The sequence below is a fragment of the Nicotiana sylvestris genome, chromosome 6, assembly GCF_000393655.2.
Source record: "Nicotiana sylvestris chromosome 6, ASM39365v2, whole genome shotgun sequence".
In the NCBI taxonomy this organism is placed as follows: Eukaryota; Viridiplantae; Streptophyta; class Magnoliopsida; order Solanales; family Solanaceae; genus Nicotiana; species Nicotiana sylvestris.
This window is the reverse complement of record NC_091062.1, coordinates 126,723,607-126,747,976: the sequence shown is the minus strand read 5'-3', so window position 1 is coordinate 126,747,976 and position 24,370 is coordinate 126,723,607. Positions and strand designations below refer to the sequence as shown.

The 24,370-nt window shown below is 42.1% G+C and overlaps 1 protein-coding gene across 1 annotated transcript; it reads right to left on the bottom strand.

Moving 5' to 3' along the window:
* Window positions 1-3,747: 3,747 nt before the first annotated feature.
* LOC138871238 (uncharacterized mitochondrial protein AtMg00860-like) lies at window positions 3,748-4,098 on the bottom strand. The gene has a single exon (XM_070149111.1). The coding sequence runs from the start codon at window positions 4,096-4,098 to the stop codon at window positions 3,748-3,750; it is 351 nt and encodes a 116-aa protein (XP_070005212.1).
* Between the last annotated feature and the right edge of the window lie 20,272 nt (window positions 4,099-24,370).

Below are 24,370 nucleotides of genomic sequence, written 5' to 3'. Positions count from 1 at the left end.
GTATTGCTGCCAACCGTAGGCGGGCCGCCTCATCCATGGCAACCTTCTCTAAGTACAATGACTCATCTTCATCATTGAAACCAATATAATTGTTCAGAGTCTTTCCATCAAACTTGATCTTCAGGTTCCACACATTAGTCACAAATATGCCCTTTTTGTGAAGTGTTTTCACCCTACTCTTTCATTAAAGTGTCACTTCACATTGGTTTGTGGACAGAATATTCCGCTCTATAAATTGACGCTCATGTATGAGTGATCTGTGAGGCCACCAGTCCCAAAATTTGTGGTAGGCCTACTCGTTGACAAACCTCTGTTACCACACCACCGGATTTCTTGTCATTTCCAAACCTCCAGTATGGGTATCACCCCCTCTCCCATCATCTGGTGTCTCAGCATCTACATCAATGGGCTTTGGTCTATGTGAAGAAGCTGTAGGAGAGGCTAATGCTGAGGACTCACTACTATCTACTGAGCCATCAAACGACTCAGAAGAAACAGGAGAAGTAGGAGAGGCTGGGGGTGTAGGCACGTTTGTCAATCGAAATCTCCCTGGGAAGTCTGGTACATGTGTGGGTACAAAGTCACCCTCTGAGGCTTCCCGGGAGAGAACATAGTCACTTCTCTCAGAGTGGGATGCAGCTCTATCTACAGCTCTGATATTCCTCTGCATTCTCCCAAAGGATTGCCGTACTGCTAGGGGTAACTTGATTTGCCATCGTCCCCTACCTCGGGAGGACTCTGCTTTCCCTTTTTGTTTGCCACTGCCACGTCTCGATTTAACAATTGTCTGCATATATAATCAGTGAAAGCTCATTAGTATTGGTTCTAGAAGAAGAAGTAAAGAAAAGCATATGAACAATTGATAGTGTTGTAACAACTCTCAAAACTGCTAAAAGCGGAATGAGTACCACTGAGAGGGGAAAAAGGGTAGAGGCCGCGGAGGCATGGGGATCAGACTACCCATCCGCTGATTCTAAGGTCCTGCTGAGCGTGGAATGTTGGGCGCGGCCGCGGAAGTTTCACCGCTATCTGTTGAAAAACAACCGCAGCCACGGACCCATTTTGGGTACTTCTCTGAACATATGTACCGTTGACCGCAAAAAATGCAGCGGCCGTATAAAGCGGGTCGCTGTCAGCGGATTTTGCCACCACTGACCATGGTATTCAAAACTTCCCAAACTCAGATTGTGCACATGAATGCTGTCCACGAAAATACATCCGCGACCACAGAATTAAAAAATGAACTGAGCAACCTAGGGTTTCAGTTCTTCTAGCCATTAGCGGATATCATATACACTATTAACCCCAACTAGATATTAATTAATCGACCCTAACTATATAAGCATAATTTAATTAACACTAATAAACCCTAATTAAAACATAAAAGAAATGAAGAAGAAGAGGTAAAAACTAACAAATAAAAGAAAAACAAGTACAAATTGAAGAACAATTATGAAGTGAAATTGCTAGATGTGTAGTGAGTTATGAGAATGGACTTTAATTTTTGTGTTTGTGCGGATTAGGACTCAAATGAACAGTGAAATATATGCTTGAGAGATTAAAGATCGAAAAGGGTAAAAGGTCTCAGGACCTTCTGTTTATACTAAGTACCTTAGGAACCATGAAGCTCACCTGGAGAGGCCGCGGAATTTCACCGCGGTTCGCACGTTTGACTTACAAAAGTGCTGATGGTTTAAGAATTCCGCAAAGAGCGGAAAATAGGGCGCGACCGCGGACTTTCATCGCTGACCGCGAAAAATCCTCTGCGGATGCTGATGAAACTTCAGAGAAGTCTCATTTTAGACTTTTCAAGCCCGCTTCCGCTACCAAATTATGCCTCCGTGAACTGGCTACCACTGATCGCAAAAAATGGAGCGCTCTCAACGGTCCAACTACAGACTTTGCCAAATTTTTCCAGCTTTTTCCTGCACTGCATCAAACATTCCTACACACATCTCACAACCAGTTAGTCCAAAACGAATCCTACACTAAGAAGAAAATCAAAAAGAAGAAAAACACATGGGTTGCCTCCCAAGAAGCGCCTGACGACGCGGGTTACCATCAATCATTTGAGATGGATCATTGCCACCACGTGGCTATCATCAAACTTGCCAGGATAATGCTTCACTTTGTGCCCACTAACTCTAAAGATTTCACCATTTTTGTGTTTCAAATTAAGAGCACCAAATGGAGTTGCATGCACCACCTCGAAAGGACCACTCCATTTTGACTTGAGCTTTCCCGGAAATAGTCGTAACCGGGAGTTGAATAATAGAACCAAGTAACCTTGAATTCCTTGCTACGGGAATACTTGTCATGTGTGTACTTCATCTTGTCCTTATGCAAGGATGATCTAGAATAGGCATGAAACCGGAACTAATCAAGCTCATTGAGTTACTCTACCCGGAGATTTACTGCTACATCCCATTCAAGATTTAACTTTTTCAAAGCCCACATGGCCTTGTGCTCTAACTCAGCTGGTAGATGGAAAGCTTTCCCTAATCCAATTGGTACGGAGACATACCAATTGGAGTCCTGTAAGCAGCCATGTAAGCCCACAAAGCATTATCCAGTTTCTTTGACCAGTCAGTCCTATTTGCATTGACAATCTTTGACAATATGCTCTTTATCTCCCTATTGGAGACCTCAACTTGCCCACTAGCCTGAGGATAGTAAGGGGTTGAAACCTTGTGATTGACACCATGCTTTGCAAGTAAAGTGTCAAATGCCTTATTGTAGAAATGAGAACCCCCATCACTGATGATTGCTCTAGGAGTGCCAAATCAAGTAAAGATATTCTTCTTGAGAAAAGTCATCACACTACGGGCTCGTTGTTGGGTAAAGCCACGACCTCAACCCATTTGAAAACATAATCAACGGCCACCAGAATGTACGTGTTTCCACATGAACTTACAAAAGGTCCCATAAAGTCAATGCCCCACACGTCAAATATGTCAACCTCAAGAATAGTGGTTAGAGGCATTTCATCCTTCTTTGAAATTCCACCAGCTCTTTGACACTCATCACATCTCTTTAAAAGCTCACCTGCATCCTTGTACAATGTAGGCCAATAAAAACCACAGCTAAGCACCTTTGAAGCTGTCCTCGCCCTACCATGATGACCACCATAGGGAGAAGAATGACAAGCATCCAAAATACTCATTTGCTCCTATTCCGGAACATATCTTCGGATCACACCATCATTACAAAATTTGAACAAATAAGGCTCATCTCAGTAGTAGTCCAAGCTATCCCATTTAAGCTTCTTCATTTAGTTAGAAGAGAGCTCACACGAAACAATACCGGTCACAAGAAAGTTGGCAATATCCGCGAACCAAGGAATGCTATTCACAGATACAGAGAGGAGTTGCTCATCAAGGAATGAATCATTAATTTCGAGGCCATCACGAGGCCTCCCCTCCTCCTCCAAGTGGGACAAGTAGTCCGCCACTTGGTTTTCACACCCTTTTCGATCAACAATCACAAGGTCAACCTCTTGAAGTAATAGAACCCATCTCATCAACCGAGCCTTAGAATCCTTCTTTGTCATCAAGTAGTAGAGTGCTGCATGGTAAGTATGAACTATCACCTTGGCACCCATGATATAAGGTCTAAACTTCCCCATTGCAAACACAATTACTAGTAACTCTTTTTCTGTCACCGTGTAATTTATTTGAGCATCATTCATTGTTTTTTTGCATAATACACTGGGTGAAACATCTTGTTTACTCTTTGACCCAAGAACGCTCATACCGCAACATCACTTGCATCACACATGAGCTCGAAAGGTAAACTCCAATTGGGTGCGGTAGTAATGGGAGTGGTTGTCAGTTTGTACTTGAGAAGCTCAAAAGCTTTCATGCACTCATCATTAAACACAAATTTTACATCCTTCTCCAATAACTTGCACAAAGGGTTCACTACCTTGCAAAAGTCCTTGATGAACCTTCGGTAGAACCCCGCATGCCCAAGAAAAATTCTAACCCCCTTGATGAAAGTAGGAGGAGGGAGCTTGGGCATCACTTTAATCTTCGCCTTGTCCACCTCAATACCGTTCTTTGAGATCTTATGACCGAGGACAATGCCCTCCTCGACCATAAAGTGGCATTTTTCCCAGTTAAGCACTAGATTTGTCTCCTTACATCGGGCCAACACTTTGTCAAGATTCGTCAAACACTCATCAAAGGAGTCACCCACAACACTGAGATCATCCATGAACACTTCCAAGAATTCCTCCACCATGTCGGTAAATATAGACATCATACACCGCTTAAAGGTAGCTAGTGCATTACACAAATCAAATGGCATCCTAGAAAATGCAAAGCTACCATATGGACATGTGAAAGTGGTTTTCTCCTGATCTTCTGGAGCAATTAAAATCTGGTTGTAACCTATGTACCCATCCAAAAAGCAGTAGAAGGCACGCCCAACAAGTCTATCTAGCATTTGGTCAAGAAAGGGCAATGGAAAATGATCTTTGCGGGTCACTTTATTCAGCTTTCGGTAGTCCATGCACACCCTCCATATGGTGACAGTCTTGGTGGGAATCAACTCATTCTGTTCATTGGTGGCCACAGTCATACCACCCTTATTCAGCAGACATTGCACCGGTGAAGTCCAAGAACTATCCGAGATGGGGTACACAACCCCTACATCTAGCCACTTGATAACCTCCTTTTTTACAACCTCTTACATAGCCTCGTTCAATTGAGGGCTTTGTGGGCGGAGTTTTTCTGTTCTCCATATCCAAAGAAAGCTTATGGGGCTCATAAGAATAAGAACCCATTCCGTGCAAAGCATTGGCACTCTCCACCCTACCTTCATCCTCATTCACATCAAGGTTCAACAATACTGCTTCTCACGGATCCTCCACATTGATCATGGAACTAGTATCATCAACTATCACCTCCGTGACAAGATCCACAAAAGAGCAAACTTTAGTACTATTCAGCTGCCTTATTGATTTGCACACATGAAAGACAACTTTTTCGTCACCCACCCGGAAGGTGTTCTCCCCCGCTCCACATCAACTAATGCCTTCCTAGTTGCTAGGAAAGGCCTTCCCAATATAATAGGCACCTCATAGTCGACTTTATAGTCGAGAATCACAAAATTAGTAGGCAAAATAAACTTGTTCACTCGGACAAGAACATCATCAATAATACCAAGCGGCCTCTTAATTGTTCTATCTGCCATTTGTAATCTCATTGAAATAGCTCTTGGTTGACTAATACACAAGGTTTTGAACACAGAGTAAGGCATCAAATTGATGCTTGCTCCCAAATCATACAAGGCACAATTGCACTTACTTGATGAGTCATTTTGATGGTCGCATAATTCATAGATCTCTTTTACTCACTGTTTACTATGAAAATGGTTATAATAATTAAATTTGTTGATGCGACTCTAAAAATACGTGATCTATTTTTATGCTAGTTGTTAAGTAGTTAATACTAGATATGTGAAGATAAAAGATGATAATGCGAGCTAAAATGAATTATAATTGAACCGAGGGGTTTGGCTATTCGTGCCTCAGACTGACCGATGCGGGACCTCGAGGTCGATGCCTGGGCTCGGGCTTGAGCTATCAGGGATAATCGGGGAAGGGATAATAGTTAGGATATGATTAAGGAAGGCTCTTTATGGTCAATAACAAGCAATAAATGGAGAATAAGTATGAACGCAATAAATGAAGGTAATAATCTCGAGAGAGTGTATGAGAAAGCAAAAAGAGTATTCTTCTATATTTCTTGTGAAGCGGATGGAATAACAGATTTTACAAAGTTCCAAGGATCCCCCTTATACAGCAGGGGAAATCCCAACATAGTACAAGATACATTAATGATAAGGAAAGCGAGATGGGACAACTGACTAGCTTAATGATGCAGGTGCAGACCAGCTTTAGACTAGCCTTATAGACTTAACTGGCCCGGCTGCATTCTTTAGAAACTCCCCATGCCCGCTGGGGTCTCGGCCAACATTATCCCCAGGCCAGGTGTTGATAGATCTCGAGGGGGGGTACTCGGTCCGTGGTCTCGAGCCTCCGAGGTGATTTCCTGAAATGCCTTATCAACGAGAAATTGGTCCCCCCGATTTCACTGTATACAGATAGTCCCTGCGTTTCTTAGAGAGAAGCAACAAGAAATGATTTTGACATCCCATTCTTTGGGCTTCCCATAATGACGTCATGCTGATGATGCAAGCCTCCATGATTACCGAAACATTTCGTCGTTTCGCTTTTTCAGGACCATTAAACGAGTTGTGGTTTCTTATTCTTCAGAACCATAATGCCGTCATTGATTCATCTCCCATAAACGCATTGAATGCGCCTATCGTTACATTTTTCGAGGGCGATAATAGTGTCATCGGTTACTTTGCCCCTTTTTATATAAATGGAGGCCTCCTAGGATCAGTCTTTTATCCAAATATCCTTCAATACCTATCCATTCCTCCTTTCTTGCTATCTTTACTCTTTTTTGTTCACCATGTATGAGGCCCATGGCCTCAAGATTTTATGGTGATATCAGGCATGCTATGGCCTATCTCCCGGACCTTCTCTGGTCGAGCGAGATTATGCTATTTTTATGTTGTTGTTGTAGTCTTTGTTGGCTCGGAATGATGAAGCAGAGGGTCAATTTCCTCCGACCAAAAGAAATATTTAGATTATACACCGCTGCTCAAGAGGGGGCTCGGATTATACACCGCTGCTCACCCTCCTTCTCCGGCTTTTGGCACATTACACCCTTTTTGGATTCCTTGGCGTGTGGCGGCACTATCTACTAACTGTTATAATAGTAATGCTGGCGGAGTTCATACTAGCCAGATTTTTCACCCAGCCACTTCTTGGCTACTTTCGGCTTCTCCTTCATCATTTTGCTCTTCTCCATCACTTTCCCCTTCTACATCTTCCCTTTTGAAGATGCCATTCTGTGGGGTCGAGGTGAGGCTCCCTGGGGGATGACGCTTTGGGAGATATTGTCTTTGAGGTCATGCACTTGAGGGGATGATATCCGAAAATGTTTCTATTGAGGACGCACCTTTGAGAATAGGTTAGGTTCTTAGGCTTTTATTATATGTACACCATTCTTCTTCTTTGTTCTTGTGTAAGGAACCCTCGTGGGCTTTTGTAATCATATGTAAGGACTCCTCGTGGGCTTTTGTAATCATATGTAAGGACCCCTCGTGGGCTTTTGTAACAGAATATTTCTTGAATACAAAGATTTGTTTCTCCAATTTGTCTTCGATGCTTGCTACATTCTTTTGTGTTTGTGGAGACTCTGAATGCATGACTCTGTCTGTTGTTGCTAATACCGAAACCGGATGCGTGTATTCCTTCCGGCCTTTGGTTGATAAAAACGGCTTCGCGCGGAATCTTTTGTGATCCCTTTGATCGAACCTGAATAGGGTTGACAGACTTGGGTCGCCGGGAACTTGACTTCGAGTAAAATGAGAATAACATTTTAGGCCTTGGAATCATGACTTATTAGTTAAACTCCGTGGTAACCTTTGAGAAGAAATTTGCTCGGGGGCCCGTGGACGGGGGCTGCCTTTGATTTCTTTAGGGCAGTCCCCGAGCGGAGGTTCGTTCAAATTTGGACCACCTGGAAACGTGCCCTGGGCTTAGTGTGAATAGCCTTATGGTGCTATAGATAGATTTTGAAAGAGGGTTTGTCTGATCTTGGACGATACCCAAGGCCAAGCCCAATTGGGTGGAGTTCAAATACTTATTTCCTTGGAGCCTGATTCCCTTTTGACAAAAAAACCCCGACCTCGAGTATCACCTCGGGTCTCGTCATGATGCTATTGGCTTCTTAGACCCTAAACTTCCCTTTGATGGAGATCCTCAAGGTTGGGTACCACCTCGGTGTTGGCAAAGGCATCATCGGCTTTCTAGAGCCTAGCCTTGTCTTGATGGAGGTCCTCGAGGTCGAGTACCACCTCGAGAGTGGTGATGGTGCTATTGGCTTCTTGGAGCCTAACCATGTTTTGATGGAGGTCCACGAGGTCGGCTACCACCTCAAGATTGGCGATGGTGTTATTGGCTTTCTGGAGTCTAACCTTGTTCTCATGGAGCTCCTCAAGGTCGGGTACCACCTCGGGACTAGAGAGGGTGTAATCGGTTAGTGTTCTTAACCGGCTTTGAGGCAGGCGAATCATTGCCATTTTTTTCATATATAAATAGGGTTGTTTCTGCCTTTTCGGGGTTACCCCATTTAAGCAGTTGTCCTTCTCTTTTTGAGGTAGCCTTTCAGCACTCTAGCACTAACGCATCTACATATATTCCTGCTTTTTAGTTCTCTAATTTTGTGACCGCCATAGAGGCTATGTCGAGGTCTGTCCTATAGGGAAGGGAGAGCTCCGCCTCCCGCCTTCAGGACCATCGAGGTCTGCTAACTTTGCGATGTCGATCGACTACGCCCTTCATTGTTAATGACGAGGAAAACAGAGACCTGGTATGGATTAGTCGCTTCGTCTGGGTGCGAACCATTGACATTATACCCGAGGAGCTCATGCCATTCACTGAGGAATGGAGTTATACTTGTAAGTGGTGCATCTTGTGCTTCATCAATTTTTTCTATGACAAAAACTGGTTTCGTAATCGTGCCTTCCTCTGCAGCGGTTTCATGGATGCCGGGCGACATTCCTGATCTGTTGGACTGGGTTTGAAACTTGGCGACTCACTCGACCTGTAAGGAACGCAAGTGGAGAGCTTTATCTCGGGGAAGATGGGAAGCGAAATACCATAGTGAGTGTTGTGCTATTCCTTCCTTGCTATTACCTTCCTTTTTCGTTGATAGCATTTCGGGAGATAATAGAAACTCGGGGTCGCATATATCGAGTGACCGTGCTTCGACTATAGCAGTCTCTTTCAGGGCCGAAGGTACTGGATTGGTAGGTGTGCGTTCGGCCTTCGAGGAAGCCCAGCGGCTTCACTTTGCGGTGAGTTTTGGCACAGGTTTTTCGAGCTTCGCGCCTTCCTTTCCTTACTGAGTTTTCTTTTGCAGGCATCCAACAAGCTCGAGTCCGGCTATGGAAAGCTCCGGACGAGGAGAGATCCCTGAGGCTCCTTTGTGATAAAAAAAGGTCGACTTGGTGCATTTTGCATTGTTAGGTGAGCTAAAACTTAAACTACAAAAACAACTTGAAGGAGCAAGTGGTTTTCCATCCTGGATGAGTGTGCATTCCGCTTTCTGGCTCCTGGGGCTAATACTTAGTTTATTTTAGTTTTAGAAAAGGACGGAGGCCTTGGAACGCCTTTGAGATGAAGTTGGTCGGGCCAGGCGTAAGCGTGATGAGTTGAAAGCTCAGGCAGAGGCTCAAGCTTTAGGGGGGAAGGATGCTCTGGCCAAAGTTCCTGCTTTTGAAGCTCAACTTCGCCTAGATCGCGACAATGCTTTGGTTTAGACAGAAATGATTGTAGAGCTCGATTCCGAGCTTTCAAAAGTCAGGGCTGAGGTCGTTGATGCCCGGGCAGAAGCTGTAATGAGCTGAACTAAGGCTGACCAGGAGATGTTGATCTATTCAAAGGATCTAGCCAATGCTCAAGACGAGCTGAGAAGGATCCTCGATCGCGAAGGGAGGATTGAAGAATATGCTCGTTGCAAGTCTTGAAGAAAGACTCTCGATGTGACTCATGATAGGTGTTTCGCCCTCCCGGAGGGGCTGGCGCTAGTAAGGGCGGATGAGCGTGATGCTCGATTGCTTTCGCCTGATGCAGAGGAAAGCGAGGATGATACCGGTAGGCCGTAGCCCCCAGTGGGAGGGCATAGATTTTGTCATCTGTATGTAACATTTCCAAAGCATGTTTGTAGCTGGAGGTTGAGTCTCTTGCATGTGTATGAAAGAAAACCTTGTGGCTTTACTCCTTTCGCATCTTTTTCTACCCTGATCTTGGCCAGGCGAGCTAGTTTTTTCGTTGGTAGGAATTCTTAGAGTAATGATGTGTCCCCAGGGCTCGTTGGATTGGCAACAATGGCTCTTACGCCCTTGGTCGATGTGACCTTTTAGCGTACGTGGGCTGGCGATAATGGCTATTATGACTTGGGCCGATGCGGCCTTTTAATGTAAGCTGGCAACAATGGCTCTCAAGCTTGGGGTCGATGCGACCTTTTAATGTAAGCTGGCGATGATGGCTCTCACGCTTTGCCTTTAGGCATGTATAATTAACTATTTTGGGTATGGTCTCCGAATCGGGTTATGACTCAAGCTTATTTTGACCCTACAGTTTTCAAAATTTCAGTTGGCGATGGTGGATCTTGCCCTTTCAGTTGATATGACTTTTTAGTGTGTGGCCCTGAGCCTCGTTAGGATGGCGACAATGGCTCTTATGTTTTGCCCTTAGGCATATGTAGGCTTTGTTTTCCTCTCGTTAAGGACTTTTTGAAATGATTTTGCTTGACTCGTCATCTGTTCGGGAAGAACCTCAATTTCAAGTCGTTTGCGGCGATGTTCGAGCACCTCCAAAGGTTTGGCTCATAGGATGATTATCTCGAACCTTGTGATTTGAAGCTAACATGCTCGAAGCCCTTTTGAATGTTGAGGGTATCATGTTTAACCGGTTCTTTTCGAACTAGATTTGAAGTAATGGCCTATGATTTTGTAGCGACGGTCGGGCGTCCCCGAGTCGCATTAATTTGGCGGGTAAAGTCGTATGACCATAGTCATTTGTGTTTGGCCGGAGCCATTTTTAGTCCCGAGTGTAGTAGTTTAGGCATCTATATCGAGGGTATGGCTTTTTAGGGGTCTTACAAATTTGATATATAGCCTAAACTTCGGGATCGAGTTTATACCTGTAGTAAGGTCTTACAAAATTTTCATGTTGTTGAGGTCTTACAGGTTTTTCATGTTGTTGAGGTCTTATAGTTTTTTCATACCGTTGACGTCTTACAGGTTTTTCATGCCGTTAAGGTCTTACAGGTTTTTCATGCCGCTGAGGTCTTACAGTTTTTTCATGACGTTGAGGTCTTACAGTTTTGTCATGCCGTTGAGGTCTTACAGTTTTTTTCATGCCGTTGAGGTCTTATAGGTTTTTCATGTCGTTGAGGTCTTACCGGTTTTTCATGCCGTTGAGGTCTTACAGGTTTTTCATGCCGTTGAGGTCTTATAGTTTTTTGATGTCGTTGAGGTCTTATAGTTTTGTCATGCCGTTGAGGTCTTACAGTTTTTTCATGTTGTTGAGGTCTTACAGTTTAGTTGTTGCCGTATGTAGGTCTTATGAGACCGAGTCCACCCTCTCAGGGTCTTATGGCCTCGTGTTTTGATGAGTCAATAGAGGGGGCGCTTCGACGGCAGTACCTGAGTTGTCGAGAGTTTCTTGACTCGGGAGTCATTTTTTGCAAACTTTGCATTGCCTCATCAAGGGCTTATGATTTTAGAGATCCCGACCCTGTGGCCATGCGTTTTTCTTTTGAGATTTCGATGCCAGTCAACGAGTACTCGAGGTACTTTTGGAATTGGAGATGTTTAGTGATTTTCGCGTTGCCTTAGTTGAGGGCTTACGATTTCGGAGTCCCGACTCGGAGGTCATTTAAGTGTTGAATTATTGACGCCAGTCTCTGAGTCTTCGGGACGTTTCCAGCGGAGGAGTTGTTTTTGCGAAGATGTTGAGCCTCTGTTGGAGCGCGAGATGTCTTGACAAAAGATATTCTTCTATTATTCGATACAAGTGTACATGTATTCACCATCGGGGGCCCGACTATATGGACACGGTTCATTCGACCATTTGGCTCGGTACATTACTTTTTTATAAGGACCCCATTTGGCGCTTCTTGGTTTTTCCAAGCAGGTGGCTTCCGCGGATGGGGGGAATGCCCCCTAGTGTTCGAGATTGACTGCAAAAGAAGCCTCGAACATTTGTTGAGTTTCCCTTACGTAGCATGCAAATGTTGCCTCGTTAAAAACCTTGCCGATAAAACCCTTCTTCGGGATAAAAAATAGGTCGAAGGAAAAGAGTGCAACGGATACTTTTAAACATTAAGGTCTTCGAGTTGGGATAGCGTTCTGACTGCTTCGATCGGGCGCCAGCATAAAGGTTAGTCTGAAAACGAAATGAAAAGGGAGATGTTCGTACCTTAATGCGAGACACGCCGACGATGTATTATGGATCGATATATTCCAATCACTCGAGATGAGGACGCGGTACGATCCTTTATTTCGTTTAATCGGGCTTGATCGAGGGTACGGTTTGATTACCTTTTGGCTCTTTTGCGGGCAGAGGTGCGAGCACTGGTGCCACATCGTGCACCGCGAACATTTCCCTTGCCACATGTTGTTCCCCGTAGATGGTTTTTAATTCCGTCCTTTGTTGGGAATTTCATCATTTGGTGAAGAGTGGATGGTAACACTCTGATGCAGTGTATCCACGGCCGTCTGAATAAGGTGTTATAGCTCATATCTCCTTCGATAACATGGAATTTGGCGTTTTGGGTCGTGGCGGCCACGGTGATCGGAAGGATGATTTCTCCTTTTGTTGTTTCACTTGCCCTGTTGAATCCATTGAGGACTCAAGTGGCGGGCATGATTTGGTCGAGTAGTCCGAGCTGCTCTATCACCCTCGACCTGATAATGTTGGTCGAGCTACCTGGATTCACGAGTACACATTTTATTTGAAAAGAATTTACAAGGAAAGAGATTACCAGTGCGTCATTATGAGGTTGAGAAAAGGTCTCGGTGTCCTCTTCGCTGAATGTGAGGGCGTCCTCGGGAATATATCCTCGGGTCCGCTTTTCCCTGGTGATGGATATTTTTGTCCTTCTTATTACAGGTTACTGTGGGGCATGGATGCCTCCCATGATCATGTGGATGACATGTTGTGGCTCATTTGCCTTGTTCTTCTTGGTCGCCTCTCTTTCTCGGAACTAATTTTTGGCTCGATCGCTGAGGACTTCCCGGAGATGCCATTTGTTAAGTAGTCGAGCATATCTGATTTTACTGATGGCAAACACCATGTTCGATACATCGACATTGAAGTTGTAGTCTGACAAGTGAGGTGCACCCGTGGGCCCTGCGTTCCTATCGACTAGGCAGTGCAGGCTTTCACTCAAGGTCTGAATGACTTGGTCGGACATCCACAACTGGTACTAGTCAAAAATCAGGGTCGAGGATGACCAGTTGGGAGCCCCCCTCAAGCTCAGTGTACCCAAGAAGGCTCCTAGAAAAGGAACTTAAACCGAACAAAGAAAAATATCCGTCGTACATCGAAGATAGGAGGAACGCACCTATTTTCGATAGTGTTTCAGCTGTTTTGAAGCCACCGAGCTTCGTTCATTCAGACCTTGAGTGAAAGCTTGCACTGCCCAATCATCGGAGACTGGCGGTAGCTCCATCCGTTCCATTTGAATGCGAGACATGAATTCCCGCAGCGTCTCGTTCTCCCTTTGCTTAATTTTGAAAACGTCGGACTTCCTCGTTACTACTTTGATGGCACCGACACGTGCCTTTACAAAGGAGTCTCCTAGCATGGCGAATGAATCTATGGAGTTTGGAGCCAAGTTGTGATACCACATCATGGCCCCCTTCGAGAGTGCTTCCTCGAACCTTTTCAGCAATACGGATTCGATCTCATCATTATTTATATCATTGCCCTTTACCGTGCAAGTGTAGGCAGTAATTTTTCATTGGGGTCTGAGGTCCCATTGTACTTTGGGAGTTCCGGCATTCTGAACTTCTTTGGAATGGGTTTCGGGGCCGCTTCTTCGGGGAACGGCCTTTGTATGAACTTCTTCGAATCCACACCTTTGAGGACCAAGGGTGCGCCCAGGATCTGGTCGACCCTGGAGTTGTAGGTCTCGACCTTCTTATCATTGGCTGCTATCATTTTCTCACCCGATTTGATCCTTTTGGTGAGGTCCTCAAGCATTTTTACGATGGCAGGGTCAGCTATCGATCCGTTATTGCTCGATTTCTCATTTACCTGTTCGGCTAAGGGAGTTGTCCCCGGTGCTACCATGTTGGGAGTTTTCTGGTGACTTTGCAGCGAGCAATAGCTAGCGGTTGTGCCTGCAACATTTCGAAAATAACATGAAGGCTAACCTCACATTCCTCCCTAATTGGGGTTTCCCGTGTTTCTTGTCGGTCCCCTGATGCATGCTCCTGTAAGTGTGTGAGCTTATGTCAATGCGTTGCGCATCCCGTGAGACTGCGTCCATAGGGACTGGCTCCAGTGTGTTCCCAGGGTTTTGTGGTGGCACAACAATGCCTGGAACAGCCACGCCGTTCTCCCCATGGTTCTCAAGATTGTTACTTTCATCTCCGTTTACCGAGTTAGACATTTCGACCTGAAATCTAAGATCTTGGACAAGAAAAAGTGTGAAAGATAACTTGTGTTATAAGATGAAACCAGCAAGAAAATAATCACTATTATTTTTAGCCCCACGGTGGGCGCCAAATTGTTTACCGTGAAAATGGTTATAACAATTAAATTTGTTGACGGGACTCTAAAAATAAGTGATATATTTTTATGCTAGTTGTTAAGTAGTTGATGCTAGATATGTGAAGATAAAAGATGAAATGCGAGCTAAAATGGAATTTTAATCGAATCGGGGGGTTTAGCTATTCGGGCCTCAGACTGACTGATGCGGAACCTCGAGGTCGATGCTTGGGCTCGGGCTCGAGCTATCGGGGATAATTAGGGAAGGGCTAACATTTAGGGTATGATTAAGGGAGGCTCTTTATGGCCAATGACAAGCAATAAATGCAGAACAAGTATGAACGCAATAAATGAAGGTAATAATCTCGAGAGAGTGTATGAGAAAGAAAAGAGAGTATTCTTCTATATTTCTTGTGAAGAGGATGGAACAACAAAGTTTATAAAGTTCCAAGGATCCCCTTTATATAGGAGGGGAAATCCCAACATAGTACAAGATACATTAATGATAAGGAAAGCGAGATGGGACAACTCACTAGCTTTATGATGCAGGCGCAGACCAACTTTAGATTAGCCTGATAGACTTAACTGGCCCTGGCAGCATTCTTCGAAAACTCCCACGCCCGCTGGGGTCTCGGGCAACATTATCCCCAGGCCGGGTGTCGATAGATCTCGAGGGGGGGTACTAGGTCCGTGGTCTCGAGCCTCCGAGGTGATCTCCCGAAATGCCTTATAAACGAGAAATTGGTCCCCCTGATTTCACTGTATACACTCACCAAGTCTTTCATAAACTTGGGATAACCCGACATTTTCTCAAGATCTTCCACCAAAGGAACATTGATCGACAAGCTTTTCATCATCTCAATAAGGTTCTTGAATTGGTTTTCATTCTTTTCCTTTGCAAGTCTTTGAGGGTAAGGTGGAGGAGGCCTTGGCAATGGAGCCTTATCCTTTGGCACTACCATTTCCGGCTTGTCTATCACGTGTTCCCTAGAAGGGTTCACATCATTTTGAGTCTTCACCTCATTATCATGAATATTAATTCTCACTCGGCATTCAAATTCACTTCACTCACTTATTTATCAACTATTGGAACATCATCATCTTGCACTTCAACCTCATCACTCACAACTTCCATTTTCTTGTAGTTATTCACTTCACCACCTCTACCTCTTCTTGTGATCACCTCCGTTGAATGCCCGATATTGTTCCCACCCTTCGGGTTTACTACCATATCACTAGGTAGAGCCCCCCCTAGGGCGAGTGTTCAAAGATTTCAAAATCTGGAAAAGTTGAACCTCCACGTTTCGGATTGAAGTATCATGTGATGCCAACTAGGCATCAGAGTCGGCGTTCTTTTTCATCATTTGCTCAAACATCATCTCGATCCTTCCCATCTCATTGTTTGAGGAGCTAGGACCTTGGGACGGAAATGGAGGTGGGTTGTTTGGTTGTTGATACATAGGAGGCCTTTGAAAGCCTTGCCCCCGATTCCCTTGATTGTGATTATTCCAACCCCCTTGGTTGTTGTTTCCTCCCTAATTGCTATTGTTGCCACTCCAGTTGCCCTGGTTGCCCCAATTCTAATTGTTGTTTCCCCAGTTGTTTTCCCTATTGGTTTTGATTACCTCAATTTCCTTGGGATCTCCACTTTTGTTGTTAGTTAGGAGCATTGCTCCTTTCTCCTTGGTAATAGTTCACTTACTGGACTTCTTCACTTTGCTCATCATACCCATCATCTTGGTTGAAACCACTGCTACCCTACTCATATTGATCCGGACTTCCTTGACCTTGTTGACCTCTTTGTCGCCTCTTTTTGACCAACATATTTACACCTTCCTTAGCATTTACTTGTTTCGGTGCTTGAAGTTGTTACAATTGAGGAGGCAGGGGAGGGTCTGGAATATTGTCATTGGCCTAGCGGCCTCTTTTTTGTCCTTGAGGTACAAGAGGCACCTCATCTTCAGTATTATCATCTAGCTCTTCCCCTGGGAGAACATTTCCAAGAGGATCATTATTTGCCATTTTGTACCTGAATCAATTGACACACACAAGTTAGTAAAACATAAGGAAAGAAAAACAAGACACAAAACTAGTCTGATAGATAGCCAAAACCGTTTAGCTCCCCGTCAATAGCGCCAAAAAGTGATTGGTTCCAACCCTATACCACTATAGAATGGAAAGAGTGGTCGATGTAGCTTTTACTCGAGGGGTCGGAATCGATTCCACAGAGAGATAATATTGGTTTGGAATTAGGTTTCTATCTAATCTAGCTACGTGTGATGTTCTTAATTGCACTTCCAATCATGCTTGGTTTTGGTTACTATTCTATTTTTAACACTAATGAAGAATGAAAAGAAGCTAAGTATGATATTTTTGTAACGGTTTTCTCAATTGGTAAAAAGGCAGTAGGGAAGTGACTTACACCTAGGTGAGTATCTAACGGAGTCTAAAACTTAGGGCAGACTTGTTGTAATTAGGATCATGATATAACTATTGCACATAGTTACTCACTCTATACCTCTCGGTAGTTTGAGTCGCTTTGCCCTAATTGGCTTTCTCAAGCCCTATTGGGTGTTTAAACAATGCAAGCAAAATTGGCTCAAGTCGGATATTACTATCTCTAGGTTTAACCCTTTAATTGGGGCTATCAATCTCTTGAATGCACCTCAATTCCTTGTTAGCCTAAATTTCCTAGACTTAGTCTCTCTTTCTCAAGAAGAGCCTAAGTCATAAAGGCACAAATTAGTGTTTGCAACCACCAATTCAACAATTAAAGCATGTATCAAGCTAAATATCATTAACTCATAAACATTTAAGCCCTAAAATTGAAGACCCATTAAATACCCACACTAGGTTTGGGTCACAACCCTAGCTAATGGGTTTAACTACTCATAATCAAAGAAGAAATCAAAGATAGAGATGAAATATAAGCCATAAAAAGTAATAACAAGAGTAAAATCTATGATTAATTGCTAAAGATATTCTTAAATTAAAAAAGCCAAAAACGAATGTTCACGCGCTCCACAAAACAACAAATACCCTAAAAATCTAAAACAGAACTATTTATACACGGCTAAATTTTCTGAACAAAATTGCCCCTACGAAGATACCGCTGACAGTGGAAAACAGGTCGCCTCAATGCTAAAACTTCCGCTGCCGCGCAAAAGCAAGCACATACCACAATTCTTCTCTTCTGAGCTAGATATGAACTTGAGTCCGCTGGGAGCGGAAAATCACCTTCCTTGGCGCTCCTTCAACCGCGGCCGCGAAATATGTTCGCAGACCGCACCTTTCAATTTGAGCTCCCAACTATAGTCCTCTGATTCTTATTTCTGCTAAGGAAAGAATTGGACTGCGGTCGCATTAGATGATTCTGCTGCCACACAATTTTACCGCGGGCAGAGGTGAATGTTAAGCTCAAAAATGACTCTCTGAACCTTACTACCGCTGAGAAAGCAGTTAAGACCACCTCAGTGGTGGACCCACCGCGTCCGCTTCTATTTCTTCGCTGCCGACGCCTTTGACTCAGCTTTGAACTTCTGCAGGTTTCACTCCTTTATGAGCTGGTTATGACTTTCTTGTCTCTTTTTAACCAAACACTGCAAACAAGCACAATAAGTTAGCTTTTGGGAATATTTGTATTCACTTTTAATCCAAAACCTATGCAAAAAGGAGCATGAAATAAGCTAGAATCCCTAGTTATCAATGGGTCACGTTCATGTAGGCATTGGTTTAGTGGTCATCGCACTCGTAATGGAGACCCTCGCGTTACGTAAGAGGAGTTTTGGCAGATGAAGATTTTGTGCTTCGCGAATGCGAGGTGCTTTCCGCGTTCGCAAAGAAGGGCAACTAGGCAACAATATATTATTTCCAAGTCGAGGGTTTTGTCCCATTTTTTATTTTTTGAGCTAGAGACCTCGGTTTTGGGTGATTCTTGAAGGTATTTTCAAGGAGCTTATTGGGGTAAGTGATTGTAACTCGCATTTGATTAATATACATGAATCTATCATTGTTCTTTCCATTTAGTTAGTGTTTTGGGTTAGAGAATTGGGAAAATTTGTGAAAACTTCATAAGCTATATTTTTAGTATTTGAAAGGCGATTTGAGGTCGGAATTAGATGGTTTTTATATGGTTAGACTTGTTATTGAATGGATATTCTGATTTTATAAATTTTGTTGGATTCCGAGACCTGGCCCGGGGTTGACTTTTTTACTTTGGTTAAAGAACTTGACTTTATTGTATATAATCAATTCTTATAGCTTGTATTGATTGTATTAAGTCTAGATTCGAGTCGTTCGGAGGTCAATTGGCGACGCAAGAGCTTGTTGGAGTTGTGATTCGCGGGGTTTGAGGTAAGTAATACTTCTAAACTTGGTGTTGATACCCAATTTTTTCCGATATATTATTATTGACATATATACTTTAAAAATAGCATATATAGGCATATATAAGTATACACAAGGTCTTTATAATTTTTTATAATTTTAAAAGTTTTTAAATTGATTTATTTCTTCCCTTTTCACTTATAAAATCTCCAATAATTATCATTCAAATTATTGTTGTGATAATTTAATAATCTAAATCCTATACTTATGCCAAAATGTTGTTTAAATATTTTTTTGCTCATTTTTTATAATTGCATTTATATTTTTAAAACTAATTTGCATATAATTGCAATATTAGCCCTATTAATGTATAATTTCATTTATATGAATAAAATTAATCTTCTATATTTTTAAAATTATTTTTTTAGAAGTTATCTATTATTTATTATAAATTATATGGGGATAAATTGGCTATTTAAAATCTAGCCAAATTGCATTTCAATCTTAGCCTCAATTAAAACCCAATACCCCAGCCCAATTTTGGATTAAATACCCGACCCAGGGCCCCAGCAGATCCTGGCCATTGATCTAAAAGATCAACGACCCTCATTCATTCCTTCCTTTTTTATTCCAAACGACTCCCCAACCCTAACCATTTTCCCACATCCGCCGCCCTAAGATCTTTTCCTCTATCAAAACACTCTCAACCTAACCCTAGTCTTCAACCGCCCACTTCCCATCTCCGGTTATCTCTAGTGACCTCTCACCATCTCTTGAACCTCCAATGGCTTCTCTCATGCCATGCTTGCATTCTCTATGGTGTTCAAGGGCCCAGGGTCATGCCGACTTGCATCTAGGGTTCGTCATCTGCCTGTTTTTGGCTACTACAATGTGATTTCAAGCAAAATCACGTTGTATTTGCAACGATCCTTGGGTTTCCTAAGAAGGTTCTTCATCTCTATATGGGGTTTTTTTCGAAACCCTAATTTCCTTTTTGACAGGTCTAGGACGATTTGAGTTTGTTTCTTTAATGTTTTACACTGTCCTTGGAACTCTTTACAAGAATCGTTGATTTCAAGTGTTTTTCAGCTTCTTCTAAAAATTCGGGTTTCAGAACTTCTTTTAAAACCTTGTTTAACTGATCCTTTGTGTTTAAACTTCTATTTCTTGCAAATTTTGACTGATTCTATGATTTTACTACCTTTTCAACTCGTCTATGTTGAAAGCCCTAATTTTCTTGGTTTCTTCATTTGGTTCTATGAATCAGCATGACTGACCGATTCTTGTTTGAGTTTCTGTGACTATCTTTCCTCGAATGTGTTTCTACTGAGTTTTTTAGCTTAATTTATATCAACTCTATGTGCTTGTGTTCATCTTAATTGTTCAAGACTTACCTCTTTCTATCAGTGCTGTTAAACCTTCATGTTTGCTATGTATGGTTATTCTTATCTTATTCTATTTATATGCTAAACACTAACTCATGACTTTCTCTTTGATTGATTCTGGATTCCATGTTTCATGGTTTGATTGGAAGACCTTCCTTTAAACCTTCGATTCCTACCCTTTCTATTCAATTTGATTGATTCGCCTACCTTGTCTGTATTGGTACTTTATTCTTACTAACTATCTCCTTAATTAGAGTTTTCTGAACTTAGCCCTAATTGTTTACCCTATACTTACTGAATTTGAAATCTTTCCTTATTGGTCGTACATTGATTTCTTTCCTTATTTGTTACTTGTTCTTACCGTTTGAACTGATTCCCTTAACTTAAGGGAATACTTGTACTGATTTTGCTCTAATTGGTTTTGAGTTCCATCATTACTCTACTATTGTGATTCTTGCCTTATTTTACTTAGTTTTGAACTACTATATATACACACTCTCTCATTAAAACAAAGAAACGAACACATTGGTTTACAAAGCTCTCTCACACTCAAAACTTTTTGCTCTCTCTCTTTGGTTACTTGCTATTATTCTGAGTTAGCCGGCTGCAAGCAAAGGCTAACTATTGTGCTTTCATATTCCTCACTTTGTGTTTACCATCTCTTTACCGGTATGTTCTGATTTCAATTCAATTCTCAAAACCAACATGTTTCTTCTACTACTTCAGTTTATCATGTTTCTCATTTGTTTCTATCTATGGTTTTGTTGTTCAACATGAAATTGACATGTTTATATTACTGCTTCATCTAGCATGCTAGTATAACCTTCTTAGGGCTTTTTAGAACATGTTCTACCCCCTCCCCTAGTAGTCTGTCTCAACATGACTCTACCCTGCTTTGAATGCTTGTCTACTTGTTATCCAGTTTTGATATGCAAGTTGATCTATCACTTTAAATGGCTGATTCTATGATTGTTTTTGAAACTCCTACTGTATTGGTACCAAAAGCTATCCCTTAATCCCTTAAAACCCACAAGAACTGCTATGCTCTTGATACTATGTGCTCTATGTGTCCCCAATTCCCATTCCTCTGTATAAAGGAGTTGTTACTTGAGTATTGCTGAACTTGTTTGACTGACCTGTTGTTTGTTTAATTACACCATTGTTTTCAAAAAGCTGTTTACCCCAACAACTCTCTTGCTTACAAAGTTATTTCAACTAAGTCTTTTTATTACACTGTTTTTCTACTGAAAACGTTTCAAACTATGTCAAGCACTCTCACTCTACTCGTAAGTCCCTAGGTTCTGCCCTCTCTAGTGTGTATACTGCCTTGGGATCCTCTTGAGATCTCTATGAACTCTGGCACATTGAGGCTAGCCCTTCCACACTGCTCTTACTCAATTTGGTTACAAAGTCTAGGTGTGAGCACTGTCCGGGATCGTTGAGATCCTTACGGAACTCGGATGCACCTAGACAATGATATTGTCTATGAAATTGGCATTTGAGGCTATTGGAGGTTTGGGAAATCACTTGGGTCTGCTTTAGGCTCCCTATAGTGTAACTTCTTCTTTTCTTTTTATCTATTTATGTAATTCATTCATCTAGTTTATAATAATTTGTAAGCGAATATTGGGGTGACTAGTGAAAAAGGGTGAGTAGTTACATATTTGTGGGGTAATATGGGTAGAAACCATGCCTATAGGATTTTATATTTACTATGTTTGCCTTACCATGTTAGAAATCATACCTATAGGTCTCAAGTGTTTCCAAAAATAGAAATCATGTTTATAGGTCTAAAAATCAACTTCACAAATAGATACCATGCCTATTGAATATGATCCAGTTCAACTTCTGTTATAACAGATATTTACATGTGTTTTCATTTGTTATCATGCCTACAAGATTCTAACATCAGCTCTTAATAATTAGATATCACGCTTATAGGGAACAACATCAGAAATTCTGCCTATAGATCTAAAATCAGTTTAGTTTAAATAAGTCAATCCAATTCCTGATTAGTTTACTTCGAAACTGGTCTACTTAGTGGTTTGTTTTCCCTGAAACGAATTCTTTCGAGTACTGCTCTAATTTACTATTAGAAAGCATGTCTATAGGAACTCAAGAGTCTGCTTTAAAATCTTCCCACTGTTTTATTATATCAAATATAGTTATCATGCATTTAGGACACCACTATTCAGCGTGTAGGCAAGCCTATAGGGCGTTTTCAAATCTTGCAACTCTGAAACTATTTTTGCTACTTAATGTTGTTCTGATTTAACAGGCTTAAAATTAGTAGGCAAACTGATAGGGGCATTACTTCTGAGTTTATAAAACAAACCACCTATCTTCTATGTCTTGATATTCGCTTAGACATCATGTCTTAGGATAATGTTTAACAATACGACCCTTATTTGTGTTTGAGTCATGCTGCTTATGTGCGTTGTTTGTGGAGGTGAACTTGAGCCTCTAATTGCTTCTTTTCTGCCTTATTTTCTAAGGCCCTATTTGTTCTTGCCTGTCGCCTTAGTATTTTCTCCTTTAAACCTTAGGGGTCTGTCTAGAACTGCCTATAGGTAAAGGTCCTAAATTTCCTCCAGGACCATTAAGAACGGATGGGTAACAACACGTAATAGAGATCGCTAACCAACACTCGCTTTAATAACCACTAAGGGGAGGGGTGAAGGGTAGATATGGGATATAAGGACTACGCGCTAATGTCACGTGTAGCCCCTCATTGAGCAGTGTTTACCGGACATTGTGTGGGGTAATCCTGTAGGCTAACCAACATAGGACCCCTCTTTTCCCAAATCTCTTCTATTTAAAACTTTGGTTTATATATAACTGGTTCAAAATCTTTGTCTTATTTTTTGAGTTATACAACGTCCAACGTGCTTTACTTGTAAATTATTTGATTCAACTATTTATTTGTTAATGGACTAATTCATAAGTTAAGTTCGGTCGAGACCCACCATTGTGGACCGCGAGGGGTGCTTAACACCTTCCCCTCAAGGTTATTTCGATCCCTTACCCTAAATCTCTGGTAATTCAAACCAATCCAAGCGTTAATCGCTGTAGGTTCCCTAACACACCATAATCCGTTAGGTGACAACTCTTCAAATACCCAAATCCCAAAAGGAAACGAGTTGTTCCCCCATGAATGTCGAAACTCGGACTTTCTCCACGGAGGACAAAAGGGGGCGCAACAACATGGTGACTCTGCTAGGGATACCTTTTAGGCTCTTACCATAACGAACTTTTCTTTTATGAATTAGTTCAAGCATGCTTTATCCCATACCCTTCTCCCTTATTTGAATTTAACTGTCCATTTTCTTTTAAGAATTATGGTTCTTTATCCCTAAAACTGACTTGTCTCTTTGTTTTCTTTTTCTTGTAATTGTCCTTCAATTATTTAAATATTGTACTTATTTTTCCCTACGTGCAAATACTTGACTACATGTTATTAATTGCTGCATAAATCATGTTCCACATCATATTCCACTCGTGCGTATCAAATCCTATTGCAACACTTTAATGAGTAGTTGCGCTCTTCCTATTTACTACCCTTAAATTCGGAAAGGCTTATTTGTGGTAAAACCAGTCGATCAGCGGTGCAGTCGACTGTTCCGTGCCTTCCCCCTCGAGTTGTCCACTTGAGGGTACCAGTCTAAAACCCCATAGAAACCTTACTCGGGTTAAAATTGTGCATGCATCATGGTCAAACCTAGTCGAATCAATATTATGTCCACATAATGATCCTTTAAGATAAGTTGTATCCAAAAGTCCATCGGGTTTTCCATAATCCCAACGGACACAACCACGTTCTGTGCATTAATTTGGCGAACTAAATGCCGACATGCTGATCGTAAATGTATAAGTAGTCGAGTCTAGTGGGGATAAGGCCTAACCCTTTTTGTTTTGCAGAAAATGAGGCATGAGGTCCCCAGATTCGATATGGTTAGCAACATCCCACCATTGCTGCTAGATTGCTGGGAGGACCTTTCCTCAAGTGACAAGAAATATGTGAGAAAGTACCTGGGTAACTTGCCTTCCTTGATAGATATTCAGCCAAACAACAAGTTGATCGAGGCTGCCACTTTATTCTGGGATAGTGAAAGGGTTGTGTTTCATTTCGGCGACATAGAAATGACACCACTCCTAGAAGAAATTGGAGGGCTTGCGGGTTGACTTGGGATAGTCCCGGGTTATTGATACCAAAAAACCGTACCGACAGGGGATTTTTAAAAATGATGGGGCTGAAGAAGAATGTTGACCTAGTGTGCTTGAAGGAATCTTA

What these genes read in the sequence shown, in the direction of transcription:
- LOC138871238 (XM_070149111.1), bottom strand. Translation starts at nt 4,098, where the DNA reads ATGGTCGAGGAGGGCATTGTCCTCGGTCATAAGATCTCAAAGAACGGT.